General features: G+C 37.6%; 2 protein-coding genes across 2 annotated transcripts; one reads left to right on the forward strand and one right to left on the reverse strand.

Moving 5' to 3' along the window:
* Positions 1-7,008: 7,008 nt before the first annotated feature.
* Positions 7,009-7,813, reverse strand: LOC131331910 (dof zinc finger protein DOF1.5-like). Its single transcript, XM_058365875.1, has one exon. The coding sequence runs from the start codon at positions 7,696-7,698 to the stop codon at positions 7,213-7,215; it is 486 nt and encodes a 161-aa protein (XP_058221858.1). The 5' UTR covers positions 7,699-7,813; the 3' UTR covers positions 7,009-7,212.
* An 8,037-nt stretch (positions 7,814-15,850) lies between these two features.
* LOC131332771 (uncharacterized mitochondrial protein AtMg00810-like) lies at positions 15,851-16,852 on the forward strand. Its single transcript, XM_058367069.1, has 2 exons — positions 15,851-16,095; positions 16,198-16,852. The coding sequence occupies exons 1-2, from the start codon at positions 15,851-15,853 to the stop codon at positions 16,850-16,852; spliced, it is 900 nt and encodes a 299-aa protein (XP_058223052.1).
* Positions 16,853-21,632: the final 4,780 nt, after the last annotated feature.

The following is a 21,632-nucleotide window of genomic DNA, read 5'->3' on the forward strand; positions in this document are numbered from 1 at the left end:
GACGGAAGCTGTCTGGGAATGGTAATGCCTTTTTTCGTTTCATCTTGCCATACTTAATGTATGATGTCTGATTGCCTTTGTTTTTAGGTAGTGAAAATGACAGAAGTGTAGTACACGGTGGAGCTCACAAACAAGTGCAAACTTTTGAGCACAAACCTTTGAAAAGGGCTACTGGTAGGCGCTTTTGTTTTCAAAGACACTTGGACCTTAGTTTCCTTCGGGTTTTCTTTGTGGTCTTTGTAAGAACTTAACACATTTCCAAAGCGCCCCCAATAAGAATCTACATTGAAATATCATTTCATTATGATTAAAAAAATACATGGATAATATTTTTTATTTAAAAAATGGCAAGATTTTTTGAAAAAGAATAAACTTGAGGGAGTTGTTCCTTGTGTAACCACCTCTCATTGAATGAAACTTTTCAATATTGGAGTATAATTTTTCATTTGGTGCCAATTTGATCTTGTTACTGCATTAGAAGTCAATCTACTAAGGGAAAATGACGGCTAATGACGTGTTTTGATAATTAATACCCATCAAAGACATTTTCAGCATTAACAAATGTTCTTAGCTTGTCTTTGGCAGATACTATTAATTATCAAAGCATGTTCTAAGCCGTCATTTTCTCATCTCGGGAAAATCTGCTAAAATACGATTCAATTTTCCAAAACTTGAGAAACAAAACTAGACTCCATTTGTTTTGATGTAAAATATTTTCATATAAAATGTTTTACCTATTTTTCAGTGTTTGGTTGGAAAAAAAGACAATTTATTATTTTACCTAGTAAAATATTTTTGGTCATATGGATGAAAATATTTTCCTCTCAGAAAGGGCGTAAGTCGTTTTTGGTTTCCAATTAATTCCACGCGCTTGATCATCCTTTTCATTCACAGCCTCATCTCTTCCGCCAAGGTCCCAACCTTTTCGTTCCCAATATGTTCACAATGTCCAAGCATGCTAACTTCACAATCAAACCTTAATCACATATAAAATAACTATTTTGATGGTTTTGAGCGATGCTACATTTTTTCAAAAAAAAAAAATCCAAATGGAGCCTAAGTTGGAATTTTCTTTTTGGCAAAATTGTTTTTCAGGAAAAATATTTTACGTTGAAACAAATCAAATGGAGCCTAAGTTGGAATTTTTTGTTGTTGAAGTCAATCTCAGATACTACTTCATGAAACATAACTTGAGCCTTATTTTCTTCTCGCATGTGATATTTTTAGACGGTATAGTAAATGTTTCTGCCATATCACACGAACATGACACGAATTAGACAGCAGTAAATGTTTCTTGTTCGTCAAAAAAAAAGGAAACACAACAATAAGTAAAAAAAAAAAAACTGAGTAATTTAGAGAAGAGTTCGTATGGCATGACACACATATGACAACAGTTGACCCCCCACCCCCAGTGACTAGTGTTAACACCCTCAATGAAAAGATGATGTATAGATAGTGGCAGAGTCAGTATTTTTGATAAATAGGGTCGGAAATTTGAACTATATGTCATTGCCGAACAAAACCCTTATTTGTTTTGAGGAATGAACAAACTAGCGCTGCGTTTGGAAATTTTGTGCGTAGAGATTATATTTTGACTCCTTTTTTCCTTAAGTACAAAACCCTTATATGGACTAGGGCAAAAATAAATTTTAAAATTGGGTCAAATTAGTAAAAATAAGGTAAATATTATACCCATATTTATGAAAATTTGGCTGGAAAATGACGGCCAAGGGTGTGTTTTGATAATTAATACTCGCCAAGGACATGCTGAGAACATTTGTTAATGCTAAAAATATCCTTGGCGGGTATTAATTATCAAAACACGTCATTAGCTGTCATTTTCCCAAATTTGGCAGCCAGTAGGGTCGGTTGCCCACCCTTGTCTCTATGTCCCTCTGCCACTGTATATAGAGATAGTGCTGGCCTCGATGTTTAGTTTACTCAAGCCCGACCTCAAATTTGGTTGCCCACTTACTATTAAGTCTTAGAAAATAAAAAAATAATAAACAAGTAAAAACTAATTAAATCAAGGTTACATTGAGTATTTTTTTTTGTTGTCCCATGGTGGGGGGTTGCCCAAGCCCGAGGTCTTGTGGGGCTTACTCGGAGCCGGCTCTGATAGAGACATTATTAAGTTTCGTTTGGGTATTTGGTCTATTTTCGTTAAATTAATTAGCTCGTTAATTTTCAAGTCTTTTCACAACGAAAAAGCTAAGGAAACCAATCGGGGGAACTGACGGCCATGGGGGCCGCATTCCGAACCCCATACAGATGATTCAAGCCGTTTAATAATTTTAAAGAATAAAATTGGGTGAGCCCGTAAAAAATCAGCTCAATCCGATATGTGTAGGTGCTCGATCCAATCTTTCATTTTTTCATGGATTCGAAATCTGAATAAAAAAATAAAAGATTGGATCGAGCACCTATACATATTAGTTTGAGCTAATTTCCATGGAGCCCACTCAGTTTTTTTTTTAAATTATTGAACGGCTCGGATCATCTATGCGGGACCCGGAGTGGGTCCCGTGTGCCTGTCGGTTCTCATTGTCAGTGCCCATCGGTTTCCGTAGCAGAACTGTTGATCACAAGGAGCATTCGATCCTAATTTTTTCCCATAATTAACCATAAGCATGTGGATTCCGTTCTAGAAAATGAAATTAGAAGCTAAATAAAGATACTAGAAAACGGGTTCAATGTTCGTAGGAGTTTCGTAAACTTTCAGGCCTACATATTTACCAAAGAAAAAAGAAAAGAAAAGAAAAGAAAAGAGAAAAAAAAAAAAAAAAGTTCAATGTTTATATCAAGACATAAAGCAATGTCTATACGGAAGCAAACCAAGCTTGTTAAGTTGCTAACCTCACCCTTCTCCCTCAGTAGAGGCAAGAGTTCAAGTCCTGCGAGAAGTGAGAGTGGGGTTCAGGCTATAGACAGTCTTTGGACTCCCTGTGAACTAAGGGCTCGATTGGATGCAGGTATAGTAGTAGAATCCATGCAAAAACTATTATATGCGAAACAAAAATAATACTTACACAACAATCCAATTGTATTTGGATTGTTATGTGTGTAGCATTGTTATGCAAAATAAAAAATTGAGAGTGAAATGATACCCGCATCCAATCAGGCCCTTAGTTCACAGGGAGTCCAAAGACTCTCCATAGCCCTGAACCCCATCATCACCCCTCGTGGGGCTCAAACTCCTGCCTCCACTGACAGAGGAGGGTTAGTTTACCAACTTAACAAGTTTGGTTTGCTCCCGTATAGATTTACTTGTTTGATAACCTAAATTCAACACTTAAAACTAAATCAATTAAGTAATAAGTGATTTAGTAAGTTTGATAATCATATTTTATATTACTTAATAAATTAAGTGCTACTCAAAATATAAGCTAAAAAGTTGAAAAAAATTAAGTAGCTTTGAGCTACTTATTATGACTAAATTTTGTGTACTTGCATTGAACAACTATACCACCACTCCAGCCCATCGCTACAACTACTACCACGCCGCGCTGCTGCCACCACCACAACGCCACCATTGCACAACCACCACTCCACCACCACGCCGTTGCCGCCACCACCACCACCATAATGCCACCATTACACAACCACCACTGCACCACCACTAATCCACTACCACCACCACTAGTTTAGCCCACCACCACACTGCCACCACCACTACCACCACCACACCACCACCACCACTACCACGCCACTGCCACCACCACAACGCTATCATTGCACAACCACCACCACTCACTATCACTATTACACCACCATTACTCCACAACCACCCTACCCCATTACACCGCCACCACTCCAACACCACCGCCACCACTCCAACACCACCGCCACCACCACTCCCACTCCCACTCCATCCCCACCTTCACCACTCCACCACCACCCTCGCTCCATCACCACCAACAAACCACCAACAAAATCACAACTTCACCATAACCATAAGTACATTGTGACTATTAGTAAATTAAAAAAGATTCAAAACTAAAATTAATTCATAATTTTTTTAATTCAGTGCTTAATATGTTTATCAAACAGTTTTTTAACTTAAAAAATTCAGCATTCAGCTTTCAGTACTTAATTTTTCAGCTTTCAGTTTCAATTTTATCAAACATTAACCCACTCCACCCGAATTAATTGCATTAACCAGCTGGTCAACCCCTTGTACGATCTTATTATTATGAGAGATGATCATGAAGCTAATTATGTACCCAAATTCCCTCATGACACCCTATTTCTTTGACCCCGACTATCAGTAGTAAAACTCTGGTGATCTAGTTGAAGCTAGATCACCCAGTTGGCATCCAACGTTAATATTCGACATGCAAGTTAATTCAACAAACTAATTTTTTAATCCAATGATGCAATTTTCTTGACCTGTTTATTTTAATCAAAACAAACACTTACTTTGTGGCTATTTTATTTAAAACTTTTGCTGTCAGTGTCATGTAATTTTGAATGATTTAATTAGTATATATTTGACCTTGATGCCCGCTCTAATTAATGAGACCTTATTTTACACAAATGGTAAGGTTCAGTGGGTCCGTACGTCACTTCATTTGAAGGACTGAGGGCTTGTTTGGCTAAAAACGCCATTGACTTTCCCGCCAAAAATAATCCAAACAAACTCACATAAAAACAAAAATAAATTAATAAGCCACTTTTTTCGTCTTTATTCAAAAAATATTGGATTTCGATCAAAATTTTATACTTTTTAGATTTCTCTCGTCATGAAGATGCAATAATCCCCAAAGAAATGAGGATAAGCCAAGTGATACGAAAAAAATTTGAATAAGAACAAAAAATAAGCCTCTTTGACTTATTTGTCCGAACACCCCCTCAGTTTTCCTATACAGTAGATCTTACTGCCTCTCTGAAGGCCACGTACGTCGATGGCATTAAAAACTCCTATCACTTGTTTTGAAACTCACCTAACCTAACATCGACAACAAAGCTAATTCTCTCCCGTTAAACTCGAACAGGAAAGTTGCTTTAAGCAAAAACTCGTCCCTTTAATAATTCCTGTGTTTCGTTTATCTCAATTCTCAACACGATCTTAAACTTACTCTAAACATTGATTTATCGTTTAATTTACACAAAATTAAAATTCTAAGTGAGTAAATTAAGATTGGCTGACACATTAAAAAATGAAAACATCTTAAACTCTAGATCAGGCAGGTTATAAATTACTATATTGTACTAATTTGTAAGGGATGAAAGGTGGGTACTTTGCTAGATAATTACTCCGTACGTAGTAATTAGAAAGAGTATAGCTATTCTGTGCCTCAAATTACAAGCAATTAGTAGAACAAATTAAAATGTCATATTTTCATCCAATTTTGACGATCGCGTCACTGGAATTAATGGACACTGATCACACTGCGGTTGGTACCCCTAATGGATACCGATAACTACTTTAGCACCGGCAACAAGCTAGTACGGTCTGCTGTTGTTCATGAAAGAACAAATAAAATAATGTAGAGAGAGAGAAACGGTAATTGATGAAAGACTTAAACCAACCATATATAATTTCCAACGTCAACATATGTGACTTAATTTCCTATTTGACATTATTAATGGTTAGAAAATATTTGATGCGTGCGCGTTAGGAGAGTCAATTCGGTTAAAGTAGTAGTGGAGTTTCTCAATTACAAAGGGCGTACTGAGAGAGAGATCTTCAATAGATGCAAATTACTCAATTTCAAACTTATCCCTTATTCATTGTAGGTACAGTCAAAATCATCAAACTTGCTGCCGAGAGACTATTTAACCTTCCAATTGTTTATAGACACGTGGCAGCGGAACCCGCAAAGAAAAGTAACCTCGGTCTGACCTTTACCCAACTGAGTGAAGTTGACCACCCAATGAGAAGAGGGCATGTGGACCCGCGACGAGGATATTAGTTCCCGCAGAAGTTGTCCGCGGGAAGTTACCGCGGAGCCCCGATGTTACCGCGGAATTATGAGACGCATCCTGAAATTATCCTATCAGAGAGGGGACCGTGTGACTACAAAAGATGATACTAAAGAGTTCCCGGGGTCCCGTCCTAACCCAGAGGCAGGGTTCGAGAGGGACTCCACGCAGAAAATACGATCGCCGCGGGTTGCGACCTCGCTCCAGCGGGAATAGGGGGTTTCTTTTGTGGCTTGGTGGCTTGGGATTGAGGTATCGCCACGGGGTTACGAGCTGCCCCGCGGACAAATGTCCGCGGAAATGGAAAGTTTTCCCAAGGCCAGGAGGTACAGAGGGGACACGTGTCAGGATTTAATAGGAGCGTCGTCCTGGGCTTGACCTAGGCCCAGGTGCCTTATATATATCCCTGACATTCCCAATGATGAGAGAGGATCTTTTTCTGGGAGAGAGTGCGTGAGTACTGAATTTGAGGAAGGACAACATTCTTCTTCAAAGAAAAAGAGTGACCTCACCCACTCAACCTCGGAAAAAGGCCGAGCATCCCGCGGAGAACGAAAGAGACACGCTGCCTCTGTTCTGTCTGTACCTTCCGCTCTCTCCCTCACCCCACAAGATTTCTCCCCTATTCTTTTTGCTAATCATCGACCAATCGCACCTCTCCAGCTCACGAATATGCACACGTAAGCGATTTCTACGGAACCTCTCCCTCCTACATTTATCTATCTCCCGGCCAGTGATCTATTTTACTACTAATTTATTTTCATCAGAAAAAAAAAAGATTTTATTAATCTTCGAAAATAAATTTTAATAATTAAAAGAAGCAAGGGCACGATGACATTACAGCGGGAAACGAGCATCCCAACAAATTTGGCAGACAAGAACCTGACAATCATATGCCACTGTGAACCCCGGCCGGAAAAGAAACTTAAAAAAAGTAGGCAAGAAACCACCCAGCTAGTACAATTGACACAAAGCTCACGAAAAACTGGCCAAATACAAGCCACGAAAAGGAAACCAAACAGCCTAGCTAGCTACTAGCTGGCAGCAACGTCCTAAAACTTGAGTATACACCTCTCAATATTCCATCCAATCATTGATCGATCTATTTATTTCAATAACTTGAAACAGTTACTTAAATTACTAATCATTTCTTCTTTAATTAATTAAAGACAGCTGGTATTTACACCACCACTTGATCACTAGCAATATTTATATTCACTAATCCCATTCTGAGTAACCGGATTATGAAAGGAAAAATAACAAAAGGAAGAAGAATTAATATATATATCAACTTTGACCGCATGATGCTCTGCTCCTCCGCCTCTTCACAGGAAAAACATGGTGACAACTGCCTTGTGCTGTCGCCAACTGCCACTCCTCCACCATCCCATCAAAATCAAACTGTTGCACCCCATGGGCAGCAGAAGCATCAAAGAAGCAACTCTCCACCGAGAACCCGCCGGTGAATCCCCGGCATGGTGGCTCTTTCTTCCGGCGACCAGCTCCGACGGGCACGTTGCGGAGGGCCCCACCAGCTGTCCAGTACCGCTGGCAGCCCTTGCAAAAGTGCCTTGGTTGGTTAACATTGTAATTGTTGAAGTAACAAAACTTGGTTTCCATGCTTTTGCACCTAGGGCATGGTATGATTTTGTCAGGCCTTTTTTCTATGGTTTGATCATCTGATTTGCTTGGCTCCTCCTTCGCTTGTCTCACTTGCACTGCTATTGTTGCTCCGAATAGCTTAATACCATATGCTTCTTGAACATCAGCCATGAGAGAGAGAGAGAGAGAGAGATGGGTATGTTTTGAAGAGAGAGAGAGAGAGAGAGAGAGAGAGAGAGAGAGAGAGAGAGAGAGAGAGAGAGAGAGAGAGAGAGAGATATGTTTATGGTTGCTGGGAAGAGACTAAGGATATGCTTTTATACGTATAAGAGTATGTAGCAAATTACACATGAATTAGTTGGCATGCAATCTTCGATTAAGGCTTTAAATATCAATCGTTATGCACCGTAAAGGCCAATACGTAACCTTTTTTTTTTTTTTTTTTAATACCATTACATCGCAATATATCGGTGAGATAACAAATCTCATACATATCGGCTATTCCCATTTTGTATTGGTTCATTTTTTTTACAGACAGATCAGTTCACGGTCCTTAACGTAGACATTTTGAATTTTTTTGTCAAACATGTAAATTTTGAAGATTCACAACCCCACAATCAATTATCGCAACGTTCCAATATCGTTATTTAAAACCTTGCTTGTCCGAATATTTGTATGTTTTTAATTTTTACGCATCATCATTCATAAAATGGTTTCTTATAGTTAATTTATATGCTCCAAAATTTGATTAATGATGTTGAATAACTTAAATGTATCGATATAGTAAAAAAAATTGTTGTACTTACGAAAAAAATTTCAAATCAAAAGATAAAGTACGTACTTATACGATCATTTTTAGATAAGCGTACATGAGGAAAAAGATCAAAAAGTGTATTTAATATATCCCTAGTAGACATATGAAATATATTGCCTCTATTACTAGTAGTATTGTTGTTTGGGTAAAAAAATGAAAATTAATAGTAGTACTAGGTTCATCATGTGCGCATTATAGCCGCCAAGAAAATAGGAGGTGGGGATGTGATAAGTTGGTGCTGAACTTTTTGTCCGCATCACTGCGCCACGTCGTCAAGGAGAAAAGTCCCCCTCCTTGGTGTGGGTCCCAAAAGCCAGGTGGGGTTGCGTAGGAAAGGTAATCCCAATTGAAAGTCGGGGGCATAAAGGTGGGAAAGCTAAAAGGCCTTTTTCATTTAGAATATATATGGAACCAAAGTCTTTCATATATGCATATATCCTCTGTATGTATCCACGTTTTTCACTTGTCTGCGAATTTCCTTTATTTCTTCTTTTTTTGTTTTCGATGTCAAGGGTATCCGGACGAGCTAATAAGCATCATAGCTAATTCCCTCTCCAATTCGATCAAAGATGCATTCATGTCGGGACCAAAGTAGGAGTATTTACAAAACATTTCTTTATTGTGGCCTGACCCCAACGGTTAATTGTGTGGAGAACAAATCTATCAATCAATCGAACTAACCCCTGAGGCTAATACTTATCAAAAAAGATAAGATTACGTTGCCACATCATAGTCCTGTGCTTTAATCGTCGTTATGTTGAACCTGCCTGTCTCACTTTTCATGTGGTTGCAAGGAGTATTACGTACGTTAAACAAAAGAATTGACTTTACGAAACCAATCTCTACTGTTCAAATGAGACTAGATAGTAATCTAAACACAATAAATAACTATCCCATGTAAATTTAGTGGGTAGATATTGGAATTTTGATAAAACGGCGTCATGATATCACTATTATAAATATTCGAGATATATTTTTCTGATGTTGTTTCATTCTACAAAATACACTCTTTATATTAATACATATTTGTTTTTGTGTTACGCCTATGAAAAATAGACATGTAGATCATGTTTGCCCAATGAAACTATAGGTATGTGAATTTATTTGAATTCACATTATTTGAATTTCCGAATTACCAAAAAAAGTGAATTTATTTTGTTTTTCCTCTGAGTAATTACAACACACATGTACTTGCTACCTGTGTATAAAAAATTTCAAAACATACATGGAATGATAAAAAATTACTTAAAATTATCCTAGATTCAAACGTACGTGGACTATATGCTAATATACTCATGATTCTACGTACCATAATACACAAATTAATACTTCATGGGTATTAGGTTTTAAAATGTAGACGGAGCTAGGCTGTCAATTGGCCTCCCAATAGCTGCACCTGATGAGTCAGCAACAAGATCGTTAAGAATGCGGTTGTTTGTTATCGTTGAATTTATGATAAAAATAATAATTCCATATATAGTAAAAATTAAAAGTATATGAAGAAAGAATATTTTTAAAACTTTTTCATGTTTAAAAAATATAAAACAAATTATGACCCCTCAAAAAAAAGAAAAAACATTAACTTAGATTGCTAAGCCCCAATTTTAAACAAACCTCCATATTCACTCGCACAAGTATAATTAATTACACAGAAAACAATCATGAGGGCTATAAGAAGTTGACTGCAGGATACCTTATTTTGATATATCTAACTTACTTAAGGTTTTTGTGTGGAATTTACACTCTCTGAAAAGAAAAAGTTCCACACAAAAACCTTAAGTAAGTTAGATATCAAAACAGAGTGTGAATTCCATCCAACTTAGGTGGAAAATTTGGATTTTCTACCACCATCAATTGTGGGTCCCATAGTGCGTATATTATAGTAATCTAAATCGTTTATCTTGTAGGGTTCGCAAAGTAGTACATCTTCACAAAAAATCAGCTTTATCGGACATGGATAGTTATATAAAAATTGAAGTTTGGTTTAAAAAATCGACGGTAGATAAGTTTAAAGTTAAACTATCCATAGCCGTCTATTTTATAAACTAAGATTTAATTTTTAATATACCTATTGATATCCAATAAATATAATTTTTTGTGTGAATGTATTATTATGCGGGCCCTACAAGATGAATGATTCAGATTATTAAAAAAAAAATACACAGCAAAACCTGCAATACGTGGTGGAAACCATGGGGTTTCCAGCTAATTAAGGTGGACCTAAGGTGGAAAGAAGTTTCTCTCTTGTTCACGACAAGTTTATTTTAAATTTCCCCATCAACAAGAATAAAAAATAGATAGAGGGCAACAACAGGATGAGAAATTTTAAGATGTCTCCGACCATATGATGTGTCCAATCATAAAAAGCATAAAAAGCTATGTTTTTTATGTTGAATATTGTTATGACAGGGATACTTACAAAAATATATTTTTGAAAATATTATACCGTATTAGAAATTTTTTATGTAACATAAGGTATTAATCTTGTTATGTTTTCTGGCCGGGTAGTATAGTTTTACCCTAATAAGATATTATTGGGTTTTTATATTGACAACATGCTGAGTTGTCAATATGACAAAGATAATGACAAAAAGACACACACTCTAATTACATTTTTTATTTTTTAATATACTTTCACACATTTATATACACTTTTTATACATTTGGTACACTTTTTTTAAACTTTAACAGTGGAGTCGAGAAGGTGTGATTGATCCCCATATCTGGATGCTCCTGTAATGGCATAAATTGCGAACACATTCTTTTCAGGGATTCTTTGTTTGATGAGACGACTTTGTTGTTACTTTTTTCATTTGCATGAATGGAAGTTGAAGTGTCTTTTGGTCTGATCAGTTGCAAGTTGCAACTGCTGTGGAACGGTGGAGTATTGGTTGGGATTACTTGGCCCTTTTCATGGAGAATTAGGGATTTTTTAGTACACAAAATCAAAATGAGAGTGCAGGTACCCCGTCATTTCCCATAAAGAGTATTGTTCCATCACATCACACCACTATTTATAGGGAACCCCACTACACCTATATCGGGGCAGTGGGTATGGTAGCTAGCTAGGCCATGTCAAACCAAGTCCAAGTTCCTAACCAAATCTACCCCTCATTGATGAGAATTAGGAGAAATTTTCTAGTGCTAGGTGGGTACCATGTGATGCCCGCTTGGCATATCCAAACCGTCTATTTTAGTTTTCGACGGCACGGATTTTGAGAGAGAAAGAGGAGAGAGAGTGGTGAGAGGAGAGAGAAGGAAGATAGAGACTGGAAATAATGGACACTAATCACATTGCGGTTGGTACCCATAATGGATACCGATAACTACTTTAGCACCGGCAACAAGCTAGCACGGCCTGCTGCTGTTCATAAAAACACAAATAAAATAATGTAGGGAGAGAGAAACGGTAATTGAAAGACTTAAACAAACCATATATAATTTCTAGAGGTGACAAATTGAACTCAGATCCATTAAAAAACCCAAACCCACTTATTTGAAAATAGACCTGCTTCGTTCACTCCGATATAAGGAATAACGCCCCAAGCGTAGGGCTTAATACGTCAGTTGAAGCATAATAATCCGGAAGACCGGGATCATACCCACGGGAATAATTAATACGGCTTTGCTGGATTTGTAGATGCAAGCAAGGGCTTTCGGCTTTTAGGCAGCCAACTGGGTTTTACGTTTGTAGTGGAAAGTAAAAAGGGCTAAATTGAAAAGTGAATAAACTAAGATAAAAAGCAGGTTAGGTCTAGGAATTATTAATGATAAGAGTATTGAGACTCATCAGCAGCAGGTGCAACAGGACTCTTGTGCACCTCACTCACACTCAAACACTTCCTCCATTAATCTGAGTTTAGGAGTTGGTTAGTTAGTGCTTTAGGTAGTTAGTGGTGCGTTGTAATATTCTAACAGATTAGCAAAAGTGCCAGCCGTATTGATAGCTTGAGTTGTAAGCGGTAAGGATTGTTGTATAAAAGCACTCTCTGATGTAATCAATAGAATCAAGAATGAAGATTTTCTAATTTCTCTTCATGGTATCAGAGCCCTCATCTCTCACGAGAATTGATCTGTCTTGAACGATCTCACCAATTTCATGATGACTTCTCAAACTTCTTCGTCGTCTTCTTCGTATCTCATTCCTGAAAACCTAAAGCTTCTGATCTCTAATCTCGCTTCTCTCATCACCGTGAAGCTTGATCCCTCCAATTACATAGTTTGGAAAAAGCAAGTTCAGAATATTTTGCAGGCCACATATTTGTTCGGCTATCTCGACGGCTCCATTGAGTGTCCCGCTCCAATAATCAAAGATGCTACAGGAAAGGATATCGTCAGAATTCATGAAGTGGAAGATTATTGATTCTCATCTTGTGAGTAGTCTTACTGCTACTCTTACTACGCCTGTCTTTACCTTGGTTCTTAATCTCTCTACTAGTCGCGAGGTTTGGCTTGTTCTTGAAAAGCGTTTTACCACGCTCTCACGGTCTCACATCCATCAATTGAAAGATCGTCTCACTTCTGTGGAAAAGGAACAAAATCTATGGAGGATTATTTGAAACAGATCAAAGATATTGCAGATTAATTAGCAATTGCTTCGTGTCCAATTCATGATGAGGATCTTGTGTTTCATATTCTGCATGGTCTTCCTAGTGTTTATGATGCTTTCAAGACCTCAATTCGCACTAGATCTGCTACTATCACCATTGATGAGTTGACCTCTCTGTTATGTTCAAAATCTATTCACATCGATTCACATTCTAAGACCTCCAATCACAGTGGTGATCTCACAGTTGCATATTCTGCTGTTACTTCTGGCAATAAATCACAGTTCAATTCATTTTCTAGCCCTAGTTCTCATGGTTATCACTCTGGTTTTCGGCGTCGATATCCTTCTAGGAATGGTTATCGTGGTGGAGGTAGATTTGGTATGCGATGAGGTGGTCGTACCTTTGGTAGACCTGATTTTGGAAGGTCTGGTTTCTCAGGTTCTTCTAGCTCTCACTTCTCTTCTGGTGACAACTCAGTGGTTTGTCAAATTTGTAACAAACCAGGGCATACCGCTTGGAAATGTTGGTACCGTATGGACTCTACTTACCAGCCTTCAATTTCTACGACTTCTTCAACTTCCACTCCTGCAAAGGCATTTGTGACTTCCGCATCGGCTTCTCCTTCATCAGACTGGTATCTTGATTCAGCTTCTACTCATCATCTTACAAATGATCTATCCAATCTTAATTTCTATCAGCCTTATCAAGGCAATGATCAGGTCATGGTTGGCAATGGGACTGCCATGCCTATTCATAACTCTGGTAAAGGTCTATTACCTACACCAACTCATTCTTTTCATCTTAATCATGTTTATCATGTTCCAACTTTAACCAATAACTTGATTTCGGTCCAAAAACTTACTAAAGATAACAATTGTACTGTCACTTTTGATGATTCTTCTTTTCTTGTCTAGGACAACGAAACGAAGAGAATTCTGTCTAAAGGCCATAACCTTCACGGTCTCTATCAGTTTTCTCCTTCTACTAATTCCACTCATTCTCCTCCCACACTTATCTCAGCACTTCTGTTTCTGCTGCAACTTGGCATAGCAAATTTGGTCATCCATCCTCTGAAAAGTTTACTCAACTTGCTAAGCATCTCAATTTGTCTTTTGTTAATAAGTGTACTTCTCTCAATTGTACACATTGTGCTGTGTCCAAAAGTCATAGATTGCCTTTTACTTTGTCCAATTCTACTGTGAATAGTCCATTATCTCTTGTGCATAGTGATGTTTGGGGACCATTTACAATGTCTACATTTGGTTTTTCTTACTATGTGTTGTTCATTGACGATTACAGTAGGTTTACTTGGGTATATCCCTTATCTCATAAACATGAAGTTTTCTCTAGATTTCTTGCCTTTAAGTCATACACTGAGAATCAGTTCTCTACTTCTTTGAAAATATTTACAACTGATGGTGGAGGTGAGTACATTAGTAAACCTTTTGAGGACTTTCTCACTACTCATGGTGTTGTGCATCAACTGTCTTGTCCTCATACTTCTTCCTCAAATGGCATAGCCGAACGCAAACATAGACATTTAATAGAAACTACTATTGCTCTTTTACATCAGTCTTCTTTACCTCTTAAGTTTTGGTTTGATGCTTTGGCTACTGCTGTGTTTCTGATTAATCGAATGCCTAGCTCTTCAATCAAGAATAAGACACCCTTTGAAATCCTTTTTCACACTTTATCTGACTATGCTTTTCTAAAAGTATTTGGTTGTCGATGCTTCCCTTGGTTGAAACCTTACACTAAACATAAGCTTCAACCAAGATCTATTCCTTGTGTTTTTCTTGGATAGCATCCTTCATACAAAGGTTATAGATGTCTTGATACTACAACTGGTCGGATTTACATCTCTAGACATGTTCTCTTCTATGAGACAGTTTTTCCCTTTGCTCAGTCTTGTCCTACTAACTCACTAGCTCCCAGTCTTACACAGCTTCAAACTTTCTTTTGGCCATCTACTAATTCTGGCTCATTATCTTCTCATTCTTTGTCACCAGATTCTCCAAGTTCAGATTCTAATGCCCCTTTGTTTGTTCCATTTTTAGAATCTTCTTTACCTTCTCCATTAGGTTATGTTCCCTCATCTACATCCATGTCCTCTTCTACTTCTAGGAATTCTGTTCATTCTAGTCCTACTCCTATTCCCATCCAATCTTTGGAAGTTTTTCTTCCTTCTCTACCTCCTCATCGCACTACTGGTCCTGTACCACACCCTATGGTCAGAAGATCTCAATCTAAAGGACAGTCTACTCAACCCCAGTCACAATGCCTTACAGCAATCACAGTTCCCACAGCCTTTATTGAACCTAATACTTACCAGGAAGCCCTCTCTGTTCCTGTTTGGGCCCAGGCTATGAAAGAAGAGTTTCAAGCTCTTCAGACTCAACATACTTGGTCTTTGGTTCCTTTACCATTCGGCAAAAATGCTATTGGTTGTAAATGGGTTTTCAAACTTAAAAGAAACTCAAATGGTAGTATTGCTCACCACAAGGCCAGATTAGTGGCCAAGGGTTATTTGCAAGAAGAAGGGGTAGATTTTCATGATACTTTTAGCCCTGTTGCTAAGCAACCTACTGTGAGAATTCTATTGTGTATGGCTTTACATTTCAATTGGCCCATTAAGCAGTTAGACATTTCAAATGCTTTTCTTCATGGAAAGCTAGATGAAGAAGTGTACATGCTACAACCACATGGATTTGTTGATCCCACTCAAACTCAGCATGTGTGCAAATTACAGAAGGCTTTGTATGGTTTAAAGCAGGCTCCCATGGCATGGTACTCAACCTTTTCCAGTTTTCTTCTAAGTCAGGGTTTTGCTAATAGTAAGTGTGACTCTTCTTTGTTTATCTACAAGACAACCTCTATTATTACCATTTTGCTGGTATATGTTGATGATATTCTACTCACGGGAAACTCATCTACACATATTCAACAACTTATTACTTAGATGCATACTGCTTTCTCCATGATAGAGCTTGGTTCCATTTCATATTTTTTAGGCATTTCTGTTCAACCATGCGCCAAGGGTTATTTTCTGTCACAATCCAAGTATGCTCAAGAAATTCTTATTAAGTCTGGTCTAGTTGATTGCAAGCCTTGCTTGTCTCCTTCAGCTACAAAAACCATATCTCCAATGAATGCTTCTGCTCTTTTTGCTTATCCTGCTCTTTATAGAAGCATTGTTGGAGCATTGTAATACCTCACTATTACTAGACCTGACTTAACATTCTCAGTAAACCAAGCTTGTCAACACATGCATGCACCAACTGTGGGTCATTTTGCTACTGTGAAAAGGTTGCTTCATTATCTAAAAGGCACTCTTGATCATGGTTTGATCTTTCAACCATCTTCTTTTCTTCTTCAAGCCTTCTCTGATTCAGATTGGGCTGGTGACTGTGAAGACAGAAAATCTACATCTGGTTATTGTGTCTTTCTTGGAGATAATCTCATTTCCTGGTCTGCAAAGAAACAAACTACTGTTTCTCGATCATCCACCAAAGCAGAGTATTGTTCCTTGGCACACACAGCTGCAGAACTAAGTTGGCTTCAGATGCTGCTTCATGAATTACATATTTCAGTTCCTTCTATTCCTGTTCTTTGGTATGATAACACTTCAGCTTTGGCTCTTGCTATCAATCCTGTTTTTCATGCCAGATCAAAGCATATAGAGGTTGATTGTCATTATGTACGTGATAGGGTTGCTGCCAAAGCTCTTGCGCTGCATTACGTGCCTACCTCAGACCAATTAGCTGATGTGTTTACTAAAGCATTATCCATTGCACATTTTCAGTTTCTTAAGGGCAAACTTCTGGTGATTTCATCTCCCATTCGTTTGAGGGGGAATGATAAAAGTATTGAGACTCATCAGCAGCAAGTGCAACAGGACTCTCGTGCACCTCACTCACACTCAAACACTTCCTCCATTAATCTGAGTTTAGGAGTTGGTTAGTTAGTGCTTTAGGTAGTTAGTGGTGCGTTGTAATATTCTAACAGATTAGCAAAAGTGCCAGCTGTAATGATAGCTTGAGTTGTAAGCGGTTAGGATTGTTGTATAAAAGCACTCTCTGATGTAATCAATAGAATCAAGAATGAAGATTTTCTAATTTCTCTTCAATTAACACTCAAGACTCAAGTTAAACTGCGTTTCTCACCCAATTACGCGATTCAGGATACACAATTAAGGTTTCCAAATCGGAAAATAAGATGGTTTGATTACCAAGCTAGCTCTATAATTTCTTTAGCAAATGCCTCGTGCGTCAGAGCTCCAAGCATCATGTGTGGTAAGTAGGCGGTGCTCTTACCTACACATGATTAAGGAGATTAACACCTCAGCGATTTGACAAATAAACCCGAACCCCACATCGATTCTCGAACCAAAGGTTTAAACTTTATGGTGAAAAACACAATTCTACTTGAGCCATGAGGTGCTAATCACCCCATGACCTAACCTTGGAAAACTACTCACATATATCTATTGAGATAAGAGCAAGCAAAAATCTACTTAGCATAATTGAAATAACAACACTAGAAGAAAATTAGATTAAACGATAGATCAAGGAATTTACTACAACTTTAATGAAGACGACAATATCAAAAACTAATTAATGAAGATAGAAAATTAAAGATTCAAAGCTGGAAATTGAAGAATAACCAAGAACAATTCAAAATCTAGATCTAGATCTAAAAATGTTGTAATAAAATATATTCTACTTGTTTGTACAATGACATCACGGGCTTTTATACTCCAAGGTTCGCGCACGGAATATTCTTCAGGAGATACTTCAAAATTACCCTCCAAGAACCTCGGTACCGATAGCAAAGGCCTTACGTTGCTGTGCTAAAAGCTTCAGTACCGATAGAAGTCAAAATATGGTATCAATACCGAGCTGCTTAACTGCTGCCGCTGAAACCTTGCTAATACCCTCGGTACCGATAGAACAAATATGTAGGTATCGGTACCGAACTGCTTATCTCCAGCACTTGACTTTTGGTCCTTGCCTTGGCCGTTCGTCTCGTCGGGTCACCTTCGGGTCTTTTTGGCCTAAGCTTTGGAACTTGATTATTCCGTTCTTGATCATCTTTGCACTTTGAATAATCTTGACAAGTTTTGGACTTTACAATTCCTGAATTGAACAGCTTTCCTACAAAACAAACTAAAATACCCTACGAGTAGAAGTAATTAAAAACACTAATTTAACACTAAAACTAAATAACTAGCGCAACCTCTGTTGCTTTATTGGGTGCTTATCACACCCCCCAACTTGAGGTTTGCTAGTCCCTAGCAAATAAACTACGGGAAATTTGAAAACTAACGTCTTTGCAATCCATTCCGCTATCATAACTTAGAACATGCTCAACATTGTAAATTAACAAGAGTTCAATCAATCTGGCTTTTTATTTCATTTCTCTAATTCACAATTCCAGCATCCAACTAAACAGGCCAAATATGAAGCAAGTCTAAGAGAAAGCATAAAAAGGTTTGTGTCCTCGAACAAGGGGAGGATACGGGACACAAAACTTGCGAATTCAAACTAAACCATATCCACCGACAAAGAAGTGCTTTACAAACAGGCAACAGCGAACAAGAAATACTACGCCTCAAACAACGAAAGCACTTTATTCAACTGAAATGAAAACTAGTAGATGAAATTTGGATAACGAAAGGAAAGCATGCCATGCAACTAATTATGCAAATATCAACAGTCAATCACAAAGGAATCCATGTGCGCTAAAGATCAACTAAAGACTTCATTAGCTTGTAATGACCTTGGATACAAAAGAAAAGGGACTACAAAAAGTGTAGTGGCCATATGCTAGCAAGGTTCATCTACCCTTGGCCACTACCGACCCTAAACTACTCAAGACATGACCATACGCCGGCTAAGCACCAAACAAAGCTACGAAGAAGAAATAAAAAAAACTACTAGAAAAGTCAAACTAAAACTACTACCACCGACTCCATCACACATAGTCGCCATCCTCATCCGGCTTCTCATGGTATTGTGCCTCGAGCTCCCCATTTTCATTGGATTCTTTCTCATCCGGAATGTATGCTAGCCCATAAGTCAACCAATTCTCTCATCAAAATATTCAATCATCTTTCGAATTCACTTTTGCTCTTTCATAACATTTCTTTGATCTTCTTTCTTCGAGGAATAGGGTCATTTGAGGTGAGATTTGTAGCGAGAGAGATATTGGAGCCAATTTTGGGGCTTTTTGGAGAGATAGATGAAAATTTGGGGCTTTTGCTTTTGTAGTAAGAGAGGAAATATAGGGAATCATGTAACAACTCGCTCTAGAAGGATTAACACAATCTGTCTTAATGAAAGCTAAATATCAACCTTAATGAAATTCATTCCATAAACGCAAGACAATGTCGAATAAGTAGATTACAACTGGCTTCCAAAATAAAATTTACAAGAGAACTATACAAGATGAGTTGCATCCACATAAGGTACGACAACTCTCCAAAAATTGATATAACAAAATGTACTATGCCAAAAGGACATCAAGTCGACCCTCGTCCTCGCTCCTACAGCCTGTCAGACCAGTAGTGGACCAAAACTCTACTTCAATTACCTAAAAGGATTGTGAGTGTTACTACTTCATTCAAGCGGAAAGCATAAAACAATTTACACGAGCAAACATGGATCGAGTAATGCTTCTAATCATATTTAGCAAGACTATTTTTCACAAACCATTAAGTAAGCAACAATATTTCAAGAAACCATAGGGTTGCTTCCCTCGCAACCAGGAGTTATGACGATATCGTGACCCTGTGAACAGGGTACTTCCAACAATTTATACCCTGTTTGTGTACAGCAAACAGACAATTTATACCCTTCTTGTGTACATCAAGAAAAAAACAATTCCAACCAACAATACAGCTATGGCATGCTCTTGAAATAAATCATGTTTCAAGCAACTTGATCCATATCACTACCGTCAAAAATTCCCAACATTTGCAGAAAAATGATAAGTTTATTTTTAGCTAGCCACTTTAATGGAATAGTACACTCACCTTGCGAAAGGCCCCCTTCTCAACTTTGAGGTGGAGACTCGTCCCCCGATCCTAGAATATGAATGACACTATACTTAGTATATTTCATACTCCAACTCATGTTAAAATGCAAGTAAAATGCATCAATAAGTCTAACATATGATCTTCTTTTTAATCTCCATCCCTAGTATGATACTGCATGAGACCAATGCAATAAAAATGATGGGTGATGTGCTTTAATGCTCAAAAGATGATTCAATGAGATTTGATACAAGAATTCCCAAGAATAAGGCTTAATCCATGACCAACATGTACTGTTCTGACCGTATCCAAAACATAATCGTGAATTGAAGAATGACACTTTAACCATTGAAAAGTAAACTTCTTCCTCTTCGAATCGACAGGTCATTCATAAAAATGGAGTTCGGGTAACCTTACTATGGCCTCGCGATTATAACGTAACAAATACTAAAATTGGTGCAGAGACAGATTTTGGGTCAATTTTAACAGCAAATCTGTTATTGCCCAGGCATAACCAAAGCGCACGGGTTGCATTGTTGGAAAGCTCTACGTGTCTAGTTCCTGGCAAAGCAAGCAGAATGTGTTTTCGAGTCTCGAGCTAGGAGATATGACTGTTTTTCCAACTTGTGTCGGTGCTGACTGCTCAATTCCGAATTTGAGTGATGCTAGGCTAAAAATTTCTATAGAGCTCAATACTTTGAACTAGATCCTGAAATTTTTACTGTATATAGAAGACTCATAGAGGAACTCTCAGAAAAATTCTCAAAAATTTCAGAACTTTCGAACTATCTCAATAAAATTCCCCAAATTCAGGCAAACATGAATTCTCCAATTCTGTACAATTCCAAACCAAGCAATTTTTGTTCTAAACTACTTTAACTACACAAAATCCATTCTCCTATGACCTAATTAGGGTTTAAATTACATGAATATGCAGGTATATACATGTTTGATCAATACCCAAAACATAAATTAGGTATAAGATAGAGTTTACCTTCAATTAGATTTTTCCCCAATTTTTTTTCCCTTCTTCCTCCTCTTCTTCTTCTTCTCACTCACTCTCTCTCTCTCTCTGTTTACAAAAAAAAAACGGGAACGGTAGAACGGTATAGAATACTGTATAAGGTTTATTAGGAAAAAGTTATCCCATGAGGTTGGGTGCATGGGTTCAAAAGGGTAATAACTCATCTTAACCCTTCATCCACCTACTAAGACCAATCCCTTTTAATTAACTTAATTAAACTCTCAAATTTAATCATGTAACGCTAAACAATTAATGAATGATATGCGAATGATAACACAACACGTGTATCAAATAACATGACCTATGAAGTTAAATGTCATATGCGATGCACGTGCATGCTTGGAACGGGTGTTACAAATCATGTATCAATTCTTTGCCTTTTCGCATTTCAATCACTTTTATCACATTCACACCACCCCCAAATCTCCTTGAATCAATGAAAACTATTTTCACGCAACCCTCCTGTAACGACCCTGAATTTTGGTCTGTAAAAATTTCGTTAAATATTTGAATTTTATTTGAATTACTTATTTTCTCTTGAGTGTTATATGATTTCTTGTTGATATTCTTCGTAGTTAAATTTTGGTCCTTGGTTAAACTCGTGACTAGAAAAACCTACGTGACCAATTTAGTTAATTTCCAACCGACTACTTGGAGGAACCGAGCAACCAACTTACCTAGTTA

The sequence above is a fragment of the Rhododendron vialii genome, chromosome 7a, assembly GCF_030253575.1.
Source record: "Rhododendron vialii isolate Sample 1 chromosome 7a, ASM3025357v1".
NCBI classification, from domain to species: Eukaryota; Viridiplantae; Streptophyta; class Magnoliopsida; order Ericales; family Ericaceae; genus Rhododendron; species Rhododendron vialii.